The 20,791-nt window shown below is 36.9% G+C and overlaps 1 protein-coding gene across 3 annotated transcripts in view; it reads left to right on the plus strand.

The window, feature by feature from the left end:
- The window catches only part of arid1b (AT rich interactive domain 1B (SWI1-like)), a 160,423-nt gene that overhangs the window by 45,195 nt on the left and 94,437 nt on the right, over positions 1–20,791 (plus strand). For all 3 annotated transcript variants that reach the window (XM_056445302.1, XM_056445304.1, XM_056445303.1), the window contains exon 3: positions 1,453–1,551. In XM_056445302.1, coding sequence (XP_056301277.1) covers positions 1,453–1,551 — 99 coding nt within the window. The remainder of the gene's footprint in view (positions 1–1,452; positions 1,552–20,791) is intronic.

Raw genomic sequence — 20,791 nt, forward strand, 5'->3', positions numbered from 1 at the left:
GATAATAGGTGTAAACAGGACTATATGTCCAGTATCCATTCATTTATTCATTCATCTTCTTTTCGGCTTAGTCCCTTTATTAATCAGGGATCGCCACAGCGGAATGAACCGCCAACTTATCCAGCATATGTTTTACGCAGCGGATGCCCTTCCAGCTGGAACCCAGTACTGGGAAACACCCATAAACTCTTGCATTCACACACATACATTACAGACAATTTAGCTTATTCAATTCACCTGTAGCACATGTCTTTGGACTGTGGGGGAAACCAGAGCACCCGGAGGAACTCCACACAGAAATGCCAACTGACCCAGCCGGGGTTCGAATGAGCAACTTTCTTGCTGTAAGGTGATTGTGCTACCCATTGCGCCACCATGTCCAGTATCCACATTTTTATTTAGACATTCACCCAATCTTCTCATACAGGTTTGGATTGACATGAAAACCTATAAATTAAGTAATTTTCACAGGATCCGTTACTTTAAAGGCCTGGACACACCAAGCCGATGCCAAGTAACTAGTACCAACGAAACCCAACTGTGTTGTTGCCTCATGTCTGGACCTAAAAACTGAATGTGAACACATCAAACGGACAAAAGCCAACTGAAATAAGAGCTGCTTTTCTGCGTTGTTTGTAATCTGTTTAATTACTCCGCACAGGAAAAGTGAACTTTCAATTTGCACAGACAAAGTGTAAACAAAGCAGCATTTAACCCCATTATCACAGTAATTGTCACTCACCGTGAGGAAATTCACTCGTGCAAAGATGTCTGGAAATCTAATAATCCATATCGTGTGCAAATATTTGAGAAATGCACCAAAGTTACAGCCGGCCTCTTTGTGTTCGTTCTTGGTTTGAATTGTCAACTTGCTTCACTACTTCATATTCGCGCTCTGATTTGTTGCTGAATAACCAATTAGAGCACTCTCTTCAGTCGACAACCGACGCCTATTCTACACACTGAATCGAACCAAAGCAATCTATTGTTAACCCAATGAGAGGCGACGTGAGGAACACACCAAACCAACTAGTCAGATCGGCACTAAACGAAGCCCTGATGAAGCCGAATGGCCAACCGTCTGCTTGGTGTATCCCGGCTTTAATACATATCTTTAGATCGCCCCTTATGCAGATAGCATAATTTTATGGTTGATATGAGTGTGTAGTCAATGTTTTAGCCATCAGACATCTCTTAGCACTTCTGCACGATCTGGCGCTCTGCACGCGTGAATCACAGAGTTTGTGGATGAAGTGAAATTATGGGCTGTTATCATCATCACACTGTCTGCAGCTGTCTAATTACCTTCTTCCATGTGAATTAAGGCCTGCAAATGTACAGCTCCACAAACTTTCTGGGTTGTTTGAGTTCTTCTGTGGATACTTCTTTTTAAAATATTTTTTTTTTCATCAGGCATTCCCCGTTCCTCAGTTTCTGTGTTTTTCCCCATAGGACACACTGCAGGAGGGATATGGCAGCAGGGGCCAGTCTGGGAAACCAAACCATGATGACATGGGTCTTACTCAGCAGGACCGCCCGTCCAGCCTCCCGGTGAGACATTATAGTCCTATATTTGTCTGAGATTTCAGACAACTGGTTTTGATTTTAAGAGAAACGCCTTTACGAGTTTCTATCGCTGAAGTATAGAAATATCACTAACAAACTGACGATATGACAACCGAGTACATGGAGAGAACAAGTTGTTTTTGGCATCCGTACACAAAGGCTTCTGTTTATATGTTGTGCTGGTCTTTGCTCTCTCAAAGCTCGGTGTTTTGTTGTGGCTTTTTATCAGAATTGGAAACACGTTTCTAGAACCTTCATCTATGCTCTGTTTCAATCAAATCATCTGCGCCAGTAAACTAACCCTAAACTAATGAGTCTTTACTAATGGAGTCCCAGACAGTAGGGATAAATACTACATCAAAATAAAATAATAAAAGCTGCTAGGGCTGCAGCTGATGATTATTTAATTAATTGATTAATCTGCCGATTATTTTTTTGATTAATCGATGAATCAGATAAAAAAAGAAAAGCATTAATTTCCAACCCTTTATTCAAAAACAGAACCTAAATCATTAGAAAGTGCACAAATCTTGTCATTGAACACCCCTGAGCTGTTATAAGCATAATAATAATAAAATAAACAAACTTAGTAGTTATCTAATATCTAAAAAATCTTAAATCAAGATACATACTAGACACATGAAATATCATAAGAAATGATGTCTTGTTTTCTGAAAAAACACCTCAAAATTAAGTGATTGTTTGCTTAAAACAAGCTAAATTATTTGCCAATGGGGTAAGAAAAATAATCTTAATGAGATATCTCAAATCTCAAACAGAAGTTTGATTTAATTTTCTAATGCTATTTTTCTTGCCTAGTCTTGATTTAAGATTTTTTAGATATTTGGACTGAAAACAAGACTAAATTAGTAAGTAAGAAAAGCTTTTTTTGCAGTACAGTTATACATGACAACAGATGGAAAAATAAATGATGCAAAAAAGGCGAGTGAATAAAAATCTGTCTTTAGTCTTGCAATGCAAAGTGCAAAGTAACTATACCACCGCTGCTTTACTTGTGTTATTAAGCCTTTCAGTTTAAAAGATTCTATCTGGCCCCGGGAGTAAGTTTTGTTAGGCGATTATTATTATAAAATGTTTACCCTTATGTTTCCGTGGCGATGCGCCATGCTTGTCACGTGACACACTGCAGCCACAATAGCGCTGTATGACTGATGTATCTCTTTTATTATGCTTTTCCGTTTTAATACAAAATATTCACACATTTGCTCAACATGTCATCAACTACCTGATATACCAATTCACAAAAAAGTGAGTGTTTTTTGTTGTTTAAAACACGTTTAAATGATCTTGATCGTGAACTATAACGTGAGATGGGCACCGCCATGTTTACTTGTGGCAACGCGCATGCCTCATTCATAAAAGCAAAACATGCAGGATTCAGCGCATACATTTGTTGGACAATCCCAAAATGCATGCAAGCAAGTGGCTGGCCAGCTAGAAGAAGAATAGATTGAAATTTATTGTTACTTTCACTACGTGTATCTGATATGAATAATACACATCAACAAATAATATTTGAATGGATTGTTAGACTTCCGTAGACTTTCTCGTGTGTTTTACAAACTCTAAATGTATTGTATTTGTATGTATTTACATGTCTAAAACATAAAATAAGCATTGGCTGGTTAAAAACACTGCATAATTGTGATAATATGACACGTCTTTCTCTGGCTCAGCACCAGCCAACAAGCCAAAGCTCAGTTTGAATTTTTCACGTCATGCTTGCCAAGCTGGATAACAAGTAAACACCAGCACCAGGGACATTACATTCCTCACTTCAAAATGGAACCAAAGTAGGATTCTGTAGTAATTTACCCTGCTGTTGCTCCCTTCCTCACCATGTATCTTGAGGTTACCTTCGCTCGTTTTAAACTTGCTCCATCCTGTCTATGAGGCGCAGAACTCTGGCATAAGTGCTCAAGAGAGGCAGAGTGCATTCACTCTGCTCTGCGCTCAACTAAAGTTGTTTTGACAATCAAACGTCTCCGCGTTGCGCGACACAATGAATCGATTATGAAATTCATTGCCAATGCTTTTAGTAACAGATTTTAATCAATTTAATCGATTCGCTGTTGCAGTCCTAGAATCTTATATAACAAATAGAGCTGTAAATGTTATATATTATATGCATCATTTACGGTTGGCTTTTTATTTTAAAACACCTTATAAATATTCAAATGAATGTAAATTCCTCTTTGCCAGATAAGGCATTGAATAAACCAAATGAAAATGGAGGTAAATTTTTTATAAAAAGCTATGTTGCATCAGGTAGTCCCTTTGTTATATTTCAGATACGGGTGGTCAAATGAAATGTTTGGGGGGCGTGGTTGATTTGACATACAAGCATTTGGTTGAAAGCTTATTTCCGTGGCTCTGCCTCTGGCTCCATTAGGTAGTCCCTTCTGCGCATACCCAGGCTCCAATTTCAGCAGTTTTTTGCGACAGTTTGTGCCCATCATGAGGCGTTTTGCATTCAAATCGTTAAACGGGGAATGGCGCTGTCACGTCGTCCATTTGGTTGGAAGCTTGATTCCATGGCTCCGCCTCTGGCTCCATCAGGTAGTCCCCTCTGTGCATGCCCAGACTCCAATTTCAGCATTTTTTTGCAACAGTTTGTGCCTGTCATAAGGCATTTTGCTTTCAAATCGTTAAATGGGAAAAGAGACTGTCGCGTCGTCCATTTGGTTGGGAGCTTGATTTCGCGGCTCTGCCTCTGGCTCCATCAGGTTATCCCTTCTGCGCATGCCTAGGCTCCAATTTCAGCAGTTTTTTGCAACAGTTTGTGCTTGTCATGAGGCGTTTTGCATTTAAAGCGTTTAATGGGAAAAGGCGCTGTCACATCGTCCCTTTTTTTTACAGTCATTGGTCCATATCTCTTGTTGATTGCAACAAAGGCAAAAAATCACTTGCTTATCAATAGGCATTACTTTTTTTGTTCCTTAGTTTGTTTAAATGTTTTAAATGTAAATTTTAAACAAATAATTCACCTAAACAAAAAGTAAAATTATCTATAAAGTAAGTTATCATTTACTCATGTCATTCCAAACCAGTATTACTTTATTTCTTTGGAACATGAAATTCGTTATTAACACCACAATTAACAAAAAAATGCAAAAATACTCTTGTGTATTTGAGATGTGGCCACATGAATATATTTATTATTATCAATAGCATTGTGATGTGTAAAACACATCTCACACAGACATAAGTTTCCAATCCTAATTCACCCTTGACAACTTTAGCTGCTTTTGCACAGTATGGTACGATATGGTTCGGTACTGCTTGAAGTGGGTGGGATTATTCCTATATTGTTAGGACTTCTTGAATTTTTTACAATTCCTGGTCGTTTCATATCGGATCTGCTTTATCTGTTCTTCTGTGACCAATAGGAAAAACATCTGGAGTATCCACTGGCCACAATGTTGCCATCTTAAGTCCTTTTCTTGTGGTGGTATAAAAGTGGTTTACTTGTGCGAACCAACAGTACATCAGTGGCTTCAGCTGACAATTTAAATATTTAAATTTGATATCTCGTGTCACAAACCTAGTGATGCTGGTAGTGACAATTCTCTCAAACCAATCAGTGATCAGCATTGTTAAAACATCACATTTGGCAATAGTGTGGCTTGTTTGAAATCTCACCTGTAGTGGTACTAGTGCCTGGTACTTAGAAAATTAACCTTTGTGAAATTTCTACAGATCTTTCACCTCCATTCCAAATCCCCAGTTGCATTGATTCCGATCAAATTGGTTGACGTTTGGCCTCAGAATGCAAATTTAAAGGACTAGTTCAACCATATATGAAATGTTTCTGTTAATTTACTTATCCCCAGGTCATCCAAGATATAGGAGACTTTTTTCTTTAGACCATACATAAGATGTTTAGCTTCATCCGTGGTCCTTGGTGGTTCTTATAATTCCAGTGGTTACTGAGTTGTTTAGATTGAAAATGAACACATACCAAATCAATAGCCATGGCTCCTGATGATAGAATGGGGTCTTGTGAAGCGAACCGATCTTAACGATATTGTTAACTTTAACCTACGACCTAGTCAAACAGATATTGGCGCATGTGTGAATGTAGTCCAATTGTAGTCCTGTTGCTTTTGATGACAAAAAAAATCGATTACGTCTTTTTGCGGTCACATTTACTGTTCTGTAAATAAAAAAAAAATACACAGTACCCAGTGGAATGTCATTGACATCAAGTGTAAGAACAGGGTGTCCGCAGGGTCTTAAAGGGCACCTATGGTGAAAAATCTACTTTTCAAGCTGTTTAGACAGAATTGTGTGTAAGTATAGTGTATAAACTGTCATATTGGGGTGAAATAAACACACCCAGTCCTACCAATTGGAGTGGTTTTCAGATCGACCGCAACTTTACGTAGGAGTGCGGTCCCCCCGCCCACCAATATTGATTGACAGCTGTGCGCATTAACATGTCCGATAGTCACGTGTATAATCATATAATCAAGACAGGACTAGCGCAAAGCAGCTGGGAATAAAAGGTGTGTTCAGTTCGCTAGGATCATCAATCATCATCAAATGTGATCAAGAGTGAGTTTCACAAGTTTAAAATGTTTTAAAACAGAGCATGTGTGTAATGAATTACAGCGATTCACTTCAGATGCACTTAATCAGCACAGCCGCGTGTCAGAACAATTATAAAAGAAGATGCTTCAATCGCGGTTTGTGGACGTTAAATCAGGTTTATTTATTACATTAATATAAGAGATATCCATACAGCAGTGGAGATTACCAGTATCATGTCACATGCGTGCAAAACGAGTGCAAAGCTGAACGCGCTGGCTCTCTCTCTCTCTCTCTCTCTCTCTCTCTCTCTCTCTCTCTCTTGCTGACAGGCACGCGGGAACGGTGGGCGGGGAGGACTAGCCTTAAAGGGCCAGTACAAAAAAAACAGCAAAACCTTTTTTCCAGCTATAATATAGACACTTCAAACAGCTGTAATAAATAATCTGATGCGTGTTTTGAGCTGAAACTTTACAGACACATTCTGGGGACACAAAAGACTTATATTAAATATGAAAAAAGGGGTAACCTATGTGCCCTTTAAAAAGTATTAAAAGTTGATAAATCAATTATGAGAAAATTAAGGCCCTTAAAAGGTATTAAAACGTCTTACTCTGGTTTTTACGAGGTCTTAATTTTTGTTCAAACGTTGTCCAAAGTTTTTAACTCCAAACATAAATATATGTATTTTCCTCATAATGTTAACAACGGCGTGCTCGATCCATGTGATTGGTTCCGGACAGGGCACGTCCGACCAAGCTCCTCTGTCCACAGGTGATGTCATGTAATTTGCGACAAACGCAGGAAGGTGATGTAATGCTCTCCACATGTAGCGAAACCATAGAGTGAAACAGACGGCAACATGGGCAAATATAAGTTTGCATAATCTTGGTTGGAGAAAGATGAGTTTAAACAGTGGCTGAAGCCTGTCGCTGAACACAACCACTTTCTTTCAAGCTTTGTTTCTTCTGAGCTTATCTGAGTTCTGTTGCACTGTTTTTTAGCATCTGTTTATTAAGTTAAAGGTTTGATACCAATTAGAACTTGAAGTGGCTTAAAATATTCTGATAAGGTTTTTAAAAAGTCTTAAAAAGGTATTCAAATTACCTTTAGGATTCCTGCATATACCTGAAGAACCTCCTGTGTTTTTATCCTTTAGAAGAATGAGGTCATATGACTTTAGAGCAACACAAGGGGTAACTATTCCTAAAAGTGTGACATTATCCTTCACTCACTGATCCGTGAAGATATTCTCAAGGCTCAAATGATTTATGTGCAAATGCAGACTGTAGAAGGAATTCCAGTCACCATCCATTTCCTGAAAACAGTCCTTCAGCCCCTCTGCCCTCCTAAAGCTCTTAGTGCATCTGGTGAGCCGAGAGGCAGAAGACGCTGCATGGGTATTTAAACGAGTAGAGCTGCAGTCTCTGGTGCTGTCATGATGGGTTTCCCGCAGGGGTTTGATGACTGAGGTAATGTTGTTTAAAAGCCCCAGGCGGCTGCTGGTATCATGCCGACAGACCTATTTTTAGATTCGTCTGACACAATGGCCCAGTGAACTCCCAGCCAAGGACAAAGAGAAAAAGAGAAGAATGAACGGTCAGTCTGCATTGTGTGCGTGTGTGTTTGGATAATTAGTTTAAAGTGGCTCTCAAACAGTAAAGTACTACAGCGGCTCAGTGGAAGAAAAGTACACTGTTTTCTAGCGGTGGGCCATATGGCTTCAAAATATTATCGTGATATTTTAAGAATATTTGCAATACCGATATTTATATAAATATTGAAAATTAAATTGGAACAATGGGGTGCGTTTCTGAAAACTATTGTTAGCTAACTAAGGTTGTAAGTTCGTCGATACAAACATAGTTGGTTGATTTGGCGTTTCCCAAATCCATTGTTCCAACGAACATTCGCAAACTGCGTTGCAAACTTGTATGCTTGCAACTACACCTCTGGAGCTGTAGTTAGAAACAAAGTTCCTGGCTGTGTTCTATTGCCAGTTATCCCCCCTATGCCCTATTCAATTAAAACGTTCTAACATTTAAACTAGGAATTATTTTAAAAAAGCATTAAAGTCGTCTCTCTTAGGAGTAATTTGCTTTTAAATAATTTTTACAGTTCAGTTTTAGTGATCTTCATGTTGGCAATTGCACTTCCTACACAGTGCACTTTGAAAACATTGATGTCATTTTGAACACAGTCACGGCTCATGACGAAAGCTATAGATGACCTATTATTTAAAAGCGGAATTTACGTTACGTCTCCAAAGCTTGTGAAAACAAAAAACATACCATACGTTAATGCTTTTAATTTATAGTAGGTTATTTATTAAGTATCTGTTCTGTATATGACATAGGCCTGTTGGTTAGAACATTTATGTTGTGGTTTGCATGTGTCAAATTGTAAAAGTAGACTTTTCAAAAAATAAAAAATAAATAAACAATATCCTACTTAATAATAATCATCATCATCATCATCATCATCATCATTATTATTATTATTAATATTATTATTAAAGTAGGTTTGTTTTTAATTTCCTAATAAATATTAGAATACGTGTTAGCTTTTCTAAGTGATTTTACTTTTTTAGGATAGAATATGTAATGTTCTCAATAATATTTGTAAAGGAAACATCGGCCCTATATGAGCCATTTACATATATTTCAATTAATATAGAAAATGAGTGCATGTTTCTACCAAAACAAATATTTTTTTAAAGCATGTGCATGTAAAGCAATATAATTTGCACAAAGAAATTATAGGGTTCTTCTCTAAAGAAGCTGTTACCACCCCATTTAGAGCATCATTATGTGCATTTTATGTTATATCAAAACGTGGTTCAAACAATGGATCTGTGACAGAGCAACTATGGTTTTGGGAAACACTGGTCACTACATCGTTCTTTTCCCAAACGATGCATCGTACTATGATTCAGCCAGCGAGTTGCGTCGTTGTTTGGGAAACGCACCACTGGCCAATATGATACATTCAAGTACAACACTATCTGACTGAATTGTTTTACTTTTTGATGTAGTAACTAAAAACTAAATTTGATTTGCTAATCTCCCACTCATGATTGGGCCTAGGGTGGGGTTTTAAAATCCGTATGTTTTTGTGTAACTGAACTGTATAAATTCGTACGAATTAGCCACTAAACTGACAAAACGTAAAAAAGTTACGTTTCCTTGTGAGATCAGGGTGATACAGTAAATGCCAGACATGCAGGAAATTAAACACTAAATTAACACTAAAAGAATACTTATTATGCAAAAAAATTATGTTCATATAAAACCGTTATGTTTATTTTGGTATTCTACTCACATAATTACTTACTGTTGCTAACTGAAGTCTAAGATAACATTTGTTATAACATAATATTCATGAGTCAGTCAATAATAGTATGTGTAATTCCATACACAGTTTATAGTAGGTTTATAGTAGTTCACAGAGCAACAAGGTTGCTTTAATAAAGGCTGTTTTGTTTTTCTTCATTGTAAAAATATGCATTAGCGCATTGTATTCTGCGTCCTGATTAGAGCATTGTGTTCTGCGTCCTGACTGGTTGTAGACCATTGTCAATCGATCTCCTCCGTGCCGTGTCTCCTGTACAGTACAGAATGCGTTCAGCTCGCCAAATTTACAAAAATCTTTGATCGCTTGCAGTGACTCTGAAGTGCTGTACTATATGTTTGCAAGTTTTCTCCCCAACAAACCTCATAATGTTGACGAAATGTTCTGCACCCTCAAAGGCATCTGTGGTATATCAAGCTAGCATAAAGCGTCAAGCTTTTTCGCACAAAAAGCATCAAGCGAAAAGCGTTAATAAAGAAAGCGTTCTTGCAGGACTCCCAGAGTTTATCAAGATTCTTTGGAATTATCTTCAGTGCCTCCTCCATCTTACTCAAGACATGCTTAATAATGTTCATGTTTGGTGACTGGGCTGGCCAATCCTGGAGCATCTTGACCTTCTTTGCTTTCAGGAACTTTGATGTGGAGCCTGAAGTATGAGAAGGAGCGCTATCCTGCTGAAGAATTTGCACTTTCCTGTGGTTTGTAATGTAATGGGCAGCACAAATGTCTTGATACCTCAGGCTGTTAATGTTGCCATCCACTCTGCAGATCTCTGGCATGCCCCCCAAACTGAATGTAACCCCAAACCATAATTTTTTCTTTACCAAGCTTGACTGATTTCTCTGAGAATCTTGGGTCCATGCGGGTTCCAATAAGTCTGCTGCAGTATTTGTGATGATTGGGATGCAGTTCAACAGATGATTCTGAAAAATCTAACTTCTGCCACTTTTCCAAACGATCAACTAGAAGTCAAGTTTTTATTTGTTGCTCTTACAGCTGGGATCGACGACATGACTTTTGTCAGGTAGTGTAACACAAATAGACACAGAAAAAATCCAGTTTTTATCAGAAAAAACCCCAAACAAAACAAAAAAACATTTTGGAGCTCTCTGTGTCAAACCCTGTAGGAAATTTGCCCTTTGGTCTTCTTCATCCGGTTGTGCTCCTAATTGCAGAATAACCATGAAATCTGTCTTGATTTTTTTAAACGCATTTGGTTCATTGTGTTTTTATTTACGAAGGCATAATGTAATCCACCTTGCTGGCACTAAAACAGTGTGAGCTTTGCACAACATAATCCCCTGTCATGCCTCCTGACTGAAGAAAGTCCTTGAAAATGATTTTTTGCTACATTTCGAAGTAAGGTACGATGGTGTAAGCTGACATGGCCTTTAGCATAGCTACATGTGCCCTTGAAGATCTGGAAATCCATACATCTCATATGATTTGAAGCCTTAGAAATGTGTATGCTACAGTACATCCAGTGTGTAAATCATCTATTGGCCATTGGGGAGTCAGGGTTTTAAGTAGTTAGTGTAATATATATGAAAATTCATAACATTTATATATCTATTCATATATATTATTCAATTACAACTGTTTCATTAATCAAACTTACATGTCAGTGTTCAGATTTTGACCTACTGTATGTTTTAACAGACATGTGATTCTCAAAGACAAGCTCAAATGTTAATTGGCAAATTAAGCATTAATAAAAACAGCATGTTGTGACGCTGACATTGCATAAATAAAAATATGTGTTTTAGACGCAACATGAGAAATTATATCCAAATAGAAATATTCAAATATCCTAATAGAAATATCCAAATAGAAATATCCAAATATCCTAATAGAAATATCCAAATAGAATTAACTGAAGATTCAGTTAATGATGGCAAATCAAGTGTTAATTAGAAAAAACAGCTGACATTGCATAAATAAAAATATGTTTTAGATGCAACATGAGAAATTATATCCGAATAGAAATATCCAAATAGAATTAACTGAAAATTCATGTGTTCTCATGATTGAATAAGCTTTTTAAAATTATTTGATCGAGTGAATAATTCAACGACTTTGTTATAATGACAGTGAGTCACTTAATTCTTAAATAAATCAGTGAATTATTTAAAAGAGAGAACAGACTGACTGACAGTACCTCTCAAACTAACAGTACCATCACAAATACATAAAACAAACAGTGAAAGGTTTGGGTTTACTCAATTTCAGCACAACTGCAACACCAGGTTAATCAGTTTTGAGACACAAAGATGTAAATTTGATAAATTTCTGCTAACCTTTTTACACGTTGCGTAATGTCCCATGACTCGTGAATGGCTGCGAGTTTGGTCTCTGATGATATTATTTGGTATGGCTGTATCGCATTACAGCACTGTTGCTGGGGTAAACACTTCCAGATACTTCTGAATTATTTTTACATAGTGTTGCTGCTTTTCTTTTTCAATTTGTCTTTTGCATTTAAGCTATTGCATAAACTGTGAAACCAAATAGTAAAATTAATTAAATAAAACAAGTTGATTTAACTTCAAATATAAATGAAATAAAATTTTACTTAATAGAAACCAGTTACATAAACTCAAAATTAGATTGTATTGAGCTGAACTCAAACTGAGAGAGTTAAAACAGATTACTATTTCCCACCATGTTTTACTTCAGGCTGTATCAGAAGAAAAAAAATGTCGATATCAATTGATATTCTGTGCAGTTTTAGACATGATTAACACAGGGACACAAAAATTTGTCTGTTGTATTGTGGTATGGTTACAGAAGTTTTTGTTATGTTTGTACTGATACCGTTGTAGCGAAAAGTAGTGTGGTTAGCTTGTGGTTTGGTTGGTTGGCTCAAGCTGTGGGAACTACATATTAATGAGAGACCATAGGTGTACCTCCCCACTTATCACAAATATTGTCGTAAAACAAAGTAAATTTGACAAAGTATGAAAAAAGACCTTGTTATTAGGCCCTGCTTACACTGTTGTTAGCAAAATGAATGCTATAGATTGTGTTTACTGTAAGGTATCATTTCAGAACGTGGGTTACTGATTGTGTTATTGTTGGATGATATCAAACTCAAAAGTTGAGTTTTCTTGAGTGTAGCTGGGTTTCCATCACCCTGAGTTAATGCGCATTTTGAAGTATCGCATGAGAAACAAGTGGTGGAAATGCCATATTTCAAGTAAAAATCACTCAATTAGCAAAAAAAAAAAAAAAAACCCACAAACATTTTATGCTAGCTTGAGGCGGTTTTGGAAAAAGTTCAAACAAAGGGTTCATGCGAATAATTGGAGATGGAAACACATTTGCTGATAAATCACTGACTGACGTAGAGAATATTACACCCACGTGACTAATCAGCTGTCTGCATTATGCTTGCCTTTTTTAATGTTGGTTGCTAGGTTACCAATACTACAGTGAACCACTCTAAGGACACGATTAAAACGCACTTAAGTTGATTTACGATTTTTTCTGTTTTGCGAACTTTAAAAAAAAAAAAGACTTTACATTAGGATTCGCAAAAAAGTTTTTTATGCTAGCTCGACATGGTTTTGGAAAATGTGTGAAAAAAGGATTATACGACTAATTGGAGATGGAAAGACATTTGCTAATATAATCTCTAACTGACAGCGAACATTACACCCACTTGACTAATCAGTAGGTCCACATGGAATCTGCGTGCGTAGAAATTAGCAGATTTCCACAGATTTTTAGCCCATAACTGAGTAAATTTATTTACTATTGTAAAAGTGTGTAAATTTATATTTTTTCAGTTTTTAAATTAATTTGACTAATATTATTATAATATAATAAAAATAATATTAAATGTTCATATGATTTATGTACAATACAGTTTGTCAAGTAATACTTTCTATCTTTTAGTAGATATATTATATGAAAGACTTGCTTTGTTTACCAAATAAGTGGATCTAATTGGATTTGCATTGTAAACATTTAACAAAAGTAAAACATATATATTATCTTTTTGCTTCATATATTAAGTTTTTAGTTATTATACTATTATACTATTATACTATTATACTAAAATCATTCCGCATAAATCTGCAGGTTTTTAAAAAAATTCTCTGCTGAAATAGCAAAAAACGTCCGCAGATTCTGTCTGGCCCTACTAATCAGCTGTCTTCATTTTGCTTGCCTTGTTTAATGTTAGTTGCTAAGTTAACAATACTACAGTAAGCCACTCTAAGAATTTAAATTGCATTTGGATTTTTTCTTTTTCTGCAAACTTTAAAAAGGATTAGCTTCACATCAGGATGGAATATCTGTAATGTCCGAATGTATTTGTCTTTCTCTAAAATAACTGCCTTCCAGTAGCCCTCTCTCTCTCTTTGCTCTGCTCAAGTCTCTGAACTTCATCCGCTTTGTTGATTTTTATTGCAACACAGACCCCCTGCTGATGAGTTGACCTTGTTTGGGTGCTTCTGTGCTGCTAGACGCTTGATGGTCGACCTTTTTAGATGTGTCTGTGAGCTGTCATTTTTCTTCTCTGTGGGGTTTAGTGTCTGGCTTTATGGAAACTTCTCCATTTGTCTTTTTCACCCCTTTGGTCTAACTGTGTACTTCACACCAGGGCCGTTAAATTGATTTGCAATTGCTGATATTGTGTCTGATAAAATTTTTTTTGAGAGGAAGTGGAGATATGACATACATGGAAATCATGGCGCAATTTTCTATATCCAGAGAATGTATTAGACAACGTGTGAGAGAGCGAGAGAGAAATTAACTCTAATGTGAAGTTCTCCCTTTTTGTCTTCTCTTCCTGGCTGTGCAGTCATTCTGTTATTCTTATTATCTCTTCGGAGGTAGGTTTTATTTGTTTTGATCACTAATTCAAACAATTACATTATATTATTGGCAAAATTAAAATGATAAAATGTTGTATTTGAACATTAATATTTTTTTACTAGCAAAATAATCTAAAGAACAAAGAAATAAACAAATACAAAAAACGAGTGCTGGGCTTGATTTTAACTACAGTATAAGCTATTGAAGTAAATGTACAAAAATATATACAGTAAGGTCCAAAAATATTTGGACATCGACACAATTCTAAAGAAGTGGAATGTTATGCAATGGCAAAGTCAATCACCTGACCTTAATTCGAGCTTGCGTTTCACTTGCTTAAGACAAAACTGAAAGGAAAATGCCCCAAGAACAAGCAGGAACTGAAGACAGTTGCTGTAGACGCCTGGCAGAAACCCAGTGTGGTGATGTCTATGAGCTCTAGACTTCAGACTGTAATTGACTGCAAAGGATTTGCAACCAAGTATTAAAAAGTGCAAATATGCACATATGCAAACTGTTGTAATTCCTACAGTGTTCACCTGATTTTGTAAATACCCTCAAATTAAAGCTGACAGTCTACTGTTAAAGCACATCTGTTCATTTTATTTCAAATCCATTGTGTTGGTGCATAGAGCCAAAAATGTTAGAATTTTTATATATATATATATATATATATATATATATATATATATATATATATATATATATATATATATATATATATATATATATATATATATTTTTTTTTTTTTTTTTTTTTTTTTCCTCATGCCATTACAAAGCTGTATGAGTTTCTTCTGAAGTCAATGGTAATTTTTTTTTTTTACAAAAAGCTTAGTTAATAATATTTCTACCCCCCCCCCCTCGTTTTCTTAACAAAAGGGAAAAGGAGAAGTCTAAATAACCATATTTTTAGCTCTGCAAGTGTTACTTAAAATTAATTAATTGCAGTCCAGTTCAAACAGCCTCTGCTCTGGGTTAGATAGGTAGCAGTAATGTTACCTAGGTTGCACTAATGTTAATTTTAATCATCACTTTCAAAGTGAGTTAAATGTCAGTTCATTTAATCTTACCCAGGGGGTACATGAACAGTGTTGGTCCTGGATGTTGTGATCTGTGATAATATGACCATGGCATGAGGCTTCTCTTGCTAGTCTCAACTGGTCAGGCTGGAAAATGATCAGCTAAAACCAGCTTGACCAGCCTAGACAAGTTGGGAGCCCAGCCAAAACCAGCTATGTCCAGCTTAAACCAGGCTGGTCAAGCTGGTTTTAGCTGGATTTAGGTGGTCATTTTCCAGCCTGACCAGCTAAGACCAGTCTGGAAATGGCTGGAAACTAGCCTGGAAATGGCCAAAACCCTAGGCCTAGGCTGGTTTAAGCTGGATTTTTCAGCAGGGAAGCGATGACTGAAAACCAAGGACTCAAGAAATGAAAGCATAAAATATTTTTCTGGCTGTGACTACATTTGTGATTGGCTTGTGTCTTTCACGTGATAAACAAACGACTGAAACCAAGGACTCGAGAGATGAGAGTATCAAATCTTTTTCTGACTCTGACTGCATATGGTTGGCTTCTGTCTTTCACATGATGAACAAATGACTCAAACCCAATAGAAGACTCAAAAAAGAAACTTATCTTCTACCCCACCCGCACAATGAATGAACCAATCACTTCCTAAGACTACTTATTATCCTTAATGGAATTAACAAATTGTTTAAGATCGACCCATCCCTATTTACAACTGCAGTGCAGGTGTGTCGAATTACTTAGAAAACTGTACACTACCTGACAAAAGTCTTGTCGTAGATCCCAGTTGTAAGAGCAACAAATAATAACTTGACTTCTAGTTGATCATTTGGAAAAGTGGCAGAAGGTAGATTTTTCCAATGAATCATCTGTTTAACTGCATCCCAATCATCACAAATACTGTAGAAGACCTATTGGAACCAGTATGGACCCAAGATTCTCACAGAAATCAGTCAAGTTTGTTGAAGGAAAAATCATAGTTTGGGGTTATGTATAGTATGGGGGCGTACGAGAGATCTGCAGAGTGGATGGCAACATCAACAGCCTGAGGTATTTGTGCTGCCCATTATATTACAAACCACAGAAGAGGGCAAATTCTTCAGCAGGATAGCACTCCTCATACTTCAACCTTCACATCAAAGTTCCTGCAAGCAAAGAAGGTCAAGGTGCTCCATGATTGGCCAGCCCAGTCACCAAACATGAACATTATTGAACGTGTCTTGGGTAAGATGGAGTCCAAAAGAATGAATCCAAAGGATCTTGACGAACTCTGGGAGTCCTGCAAGAACGCTTTCTTTACCATTCCAGACGACTTTATTAATAAGGTATTTGGGTCATTACAGAGATGTATGGACTCATTCGTCCCAGCTCATGGGAGTCATACACAATATTCATTGTTTTTCCACTGCACCATGACTTTATATTCTATACTTTACATTTTTTCTGTTAAGTGACAAGACTTTTGTCTAAGCAAAGTCAGACCTTACTGTCCTAATGAAATAATTATAAATCAAGGCATGATCATGTTTTCATTTGGTAAAATAAGCGTAATCTAGAGGCATTTGCCTTTCATATAAGCCACTTTCGATACCAAATAATCAACTAAAAGTCAAGTATATTGTGGCCTTTTCTTGTGAAAACATAGCTGTTCATTATTGTTTATAAATATCTTTAAAATAGCATTGGATTATTGGTCAAATTGATTATCCGTCTGGTTTTAGATTGGAACTGTCATTTAAGCGGATACAATCCTCTCTGTTAGAAAGATGAAGTGTGTCAGCTGCCATGATGCGTCTATGAGAGAGGGATTGCACACATCTGTAAGAGCTCATCACAGCTGGCTTATCTTTGGTGTCGGAGAGAGACAGAGGTTATAAGCACAACCTCAGTGCTGTTTATCTGTGTATCAAAGCTTCTGTCACCTGCAGTTTGCTCAGCGCTCACCTCTGTGAAGGGTAAAATGCTGTTTCTTTGGCAGCCCTTGTGTTGCTGTAATCATAAATGGCTTTGTCTCAGCAGCGGAGCCACGAACACACACTCACACGCACATTTTATTCATGTCTCCCCCTGTGTCATCTTTTTTGAACAAATATTGCTTTGGTGTTCTGCTTTATTTTTTAAACCGCTTTTACGTGCCTAGGGTATTATGGGCTGGCGGGAATCTCTGTACAGTTTATCCCTTTTTACCTGATGCCTTCAAAGTCTCTCTCTTTGCTTGCGTTCAGATCTTCAATGCGTTGCAGTTGGGGAAAACATTAAGAGGTGAAATGCGCACGAGCGAGAGCGAGATTGATGGCCCGCGTTTCTCTCGTGGTGGGTTTTGCGTGCTCTGCCTCGAGCCGTAGGCTTTTTCATCATCTTCTATTAAAGAGAATTTGAAATGCGTTTCCTGGCCTCTATTTATTTAATCAAGCACTTCCTTTAAAAGACGAATCAAATAAACATGCGCTGGACCTTGCAGACGTAATTAGACCCCTTTTGGTCCTAGTCAATTCTTTTTTTTTTGCCTTTTCTGTTGGAAGAGATGGGTTTAGCGCAAGCTCTCAAGGATGATAGCTTGTAGAATAATGGGGTTATTGGTTTGTTTCTCTTTCCATCATGACAGCTTGTATCCTGAAGGTCACAAAGAAATCGTAAATCTCAGAGATGAAATGGTTTGTTTCATCTTGTAGCTAATGAGACTGACTCTGAGACTAGTTACTTAGTTGGCTTAGATTTGATTTCAATTTGTACTGATTCTGTGAGACATCTTTAAGGAACACTTCACTTTTTAAATAGGCTTATTTTACAACTCACCTAGAAGTTATTATTGTCAAAAAATAGTTTGGCTAATTGTCAGATTTAAAGCTTTACTCTTCTGTTATGTTATGTAACTAAAAAAAGTGGGTATTTTCTAGGCTGATATGGCTAGGACCTATGTTCTCATTCCGGTTCTCATTTGCTGGTGTACTATGGACGCATCTTTCAATTCAGCTCAACTCATATTTATTTATAAAGTGCTTTTACAATGTAGATTATGTCAAAGCAGCTTAACATAGAAGTTTTAGTAGATTGAAACTGTCAGTCCAGTTTTCAGAGTTGAAGTGCGGTTTAATTTTCACTACTGAAAGTCCAAACACTGAAGAGCAAATCCATTGATGCGCAGCTCCACAAATCCAGTGACGAGGAACAAACTTAACCAAGAAGTAACGAAAGTGAAGGAAAAAAATCGACATAAACCAGACTTCGTTGTGCACAACCATCTTTCCTCTGGCCAAATTTCTTGTGCAGAGCTGCAGTCTAGGCGGCAGAGGCTGGTAAACGCTGAACGTCCATAATGCCCCATTCACACGAGGCTTCAGCGTCAATGCTTGACAAAAGGCGTGTCTGAAATTGGGGCTGACGAGATCGTCATCAATAGGCCTGGTGTCTGAGCTGGTGTATTTGCATACATCGATCTGATTGGCTGACTCTTTCATCGGCGCTTGAAAAGTTGAGCAAGTCCCAACTTTTGCAGCGAGCAATGCCAATGAAGCGGCGCAGACGGATCCACAATGCAGTGGAGTGAATTCAAAATGAATGGGAAGCGTTAATGCAATGATATTACACAATGCTACCTAGTTACTTACCTGGAGAATATTTTCGGGCACTGCATAATATCATTGCAGCTGCTGCAAAGTTCCTGATGATTTATGCTAAGCTAAGATAAAATCGCTCCCACCAGACTTGTAGACTGGATGAATAGATTCAAAATTGGTATAGATCAACTTTTTACTCTAGGCTACTTGTAAAATTAGCCTATTTCCAAAAAAGTGGAATGTAATTTTAAATTTATGATGTGCAATTTTGATGTCTGTTTTCCATTTATTTATTTATTTTTTGTTGTTTTTTTTTTCTCTTACAAATGTTACTTGAAATATTTATATAGCCTTTTATTTATTATTAGTAGTTGTTGTTAAGGCTGCACAAGTAATCGAGATAATATCGCGATCTCTATTCGACCCTACACACAATGTTATTTCAGCTTTTCCACGATTCAGCCAATTATATTTTCACGGTCAGGAGAGAAGCGTAAAAAGAGAAGCTCAAAGTGGCGGCAGCCATGACATGAACCGCATTCGGCAGTAAAAAAGTGAAATCCAAAGTACACACCTCATTTAAATGATCATTTCAGACTTTAAAGTTTAGAAATCATGACAAGCATTTGATATGTTTTTTCTTTCATAGCGAACGCAAAGTGTTGTGCATGAAAATAAATGTTTACTGGGCCATTATAACTACTCTAGCCTATTTAACATTGAATATAATGTAAGAGGAAATCTGAAAATGACAAATGTCTCATTTTACCCGTGAAAAAAAAAATGGTCTAATAATGTTGTCAATGACAAATGACCAGCGTATGTCTCAAACATAATAATTCAACTTTAGATTTATGTTTAATTATATTCTGATGTCATCACTTTACTGTGAATTACCAACCAGGACATATTTAAAGTCTGCTCAAGGCCACCATTCCAAGTCTATACAGAATTTTACCAACGGAAGACCTACACATAGGCCTAATAGTATTATTGTTGTTTTACCATGTGTTTTAGAATAACAGCAATAATAGCATACTCATATTAACCTTTATTTTACATCTACAGAACCGTGAGACAATCGTGATCTTGATTTTAAGCAACATAAATTGTGATTCTAATTTTAGCCAGAATCGTGCAGCAGTAGTTGTAGTGTTATTCATAAAATGTTTGTAATCAGTAATAAATCATGTACTGGTCTCTGCACTATAGTAGCAAAAGAAGTGGAGTTGTTTCAGCATCAGAGCAGAAACAGTCACTAACCGTGTGGATATAGTAAATACATTTCGCTTCCTTTTGTGGTAGCGTTAGTCTGCTTCACAAGAAACAGTGGGTGGGAATTTTAATGGTTGCATTTCTTTTTGTTGTGAATTATTTTTTTCTGGTGGTCGCTTGTTGCTGATACACATGTGATAAATACATTCCACCACCAGCCATATATATTTTGTTTCGAATGCTTGTTGGTGTAATGTTCTTCACAACAACCCCTTTTCCAAAAAATGCTTAGGGAGTTTGTGTTTATTTTCTTCATCTCAAGCAATGGATGTAGTGGAGGTTTTGCATAGAACATTTTTAGGTACTCCTTTGGGTCCTTATTACACCTGTTACTAACATAAGTGTTGGGTGGTCCGTTCTCAGGTGGTTAGCAATACACCTACTGTATGTTTACGTGCATTTCAAAAGCAACTCCGGTTTGTTTATGGAATTATTTAATTGGCGTGCAGCTCCAGAAGAAGAATCAACACCTTGCCATGCTTGTCAAGCAATCCGAATCAAAAATTCTCAGAAAAAATTTGATTGAATTATGATATATGACAGAAAAAAAATTGCTAATTCCTGGCCTCCTTCCATTTCTTCTCATTATTCCACTCAGGCTGAGCATAATCAACAGAAACAGCACACCCTGTTTGTGTTTTC

This window comes from Danio aesculapii, chromosome 20, assembly GCF_903798145.1.
Source record: "Danio aesculapii chromosome 20, fDanAes4.1, whole genome shotgun sequence".
NCBI lineage: Eukaryota > Metazoa > Chordata > Actinopteri > Cypriniformes > Danionidae > Danio > Danio aesculapii.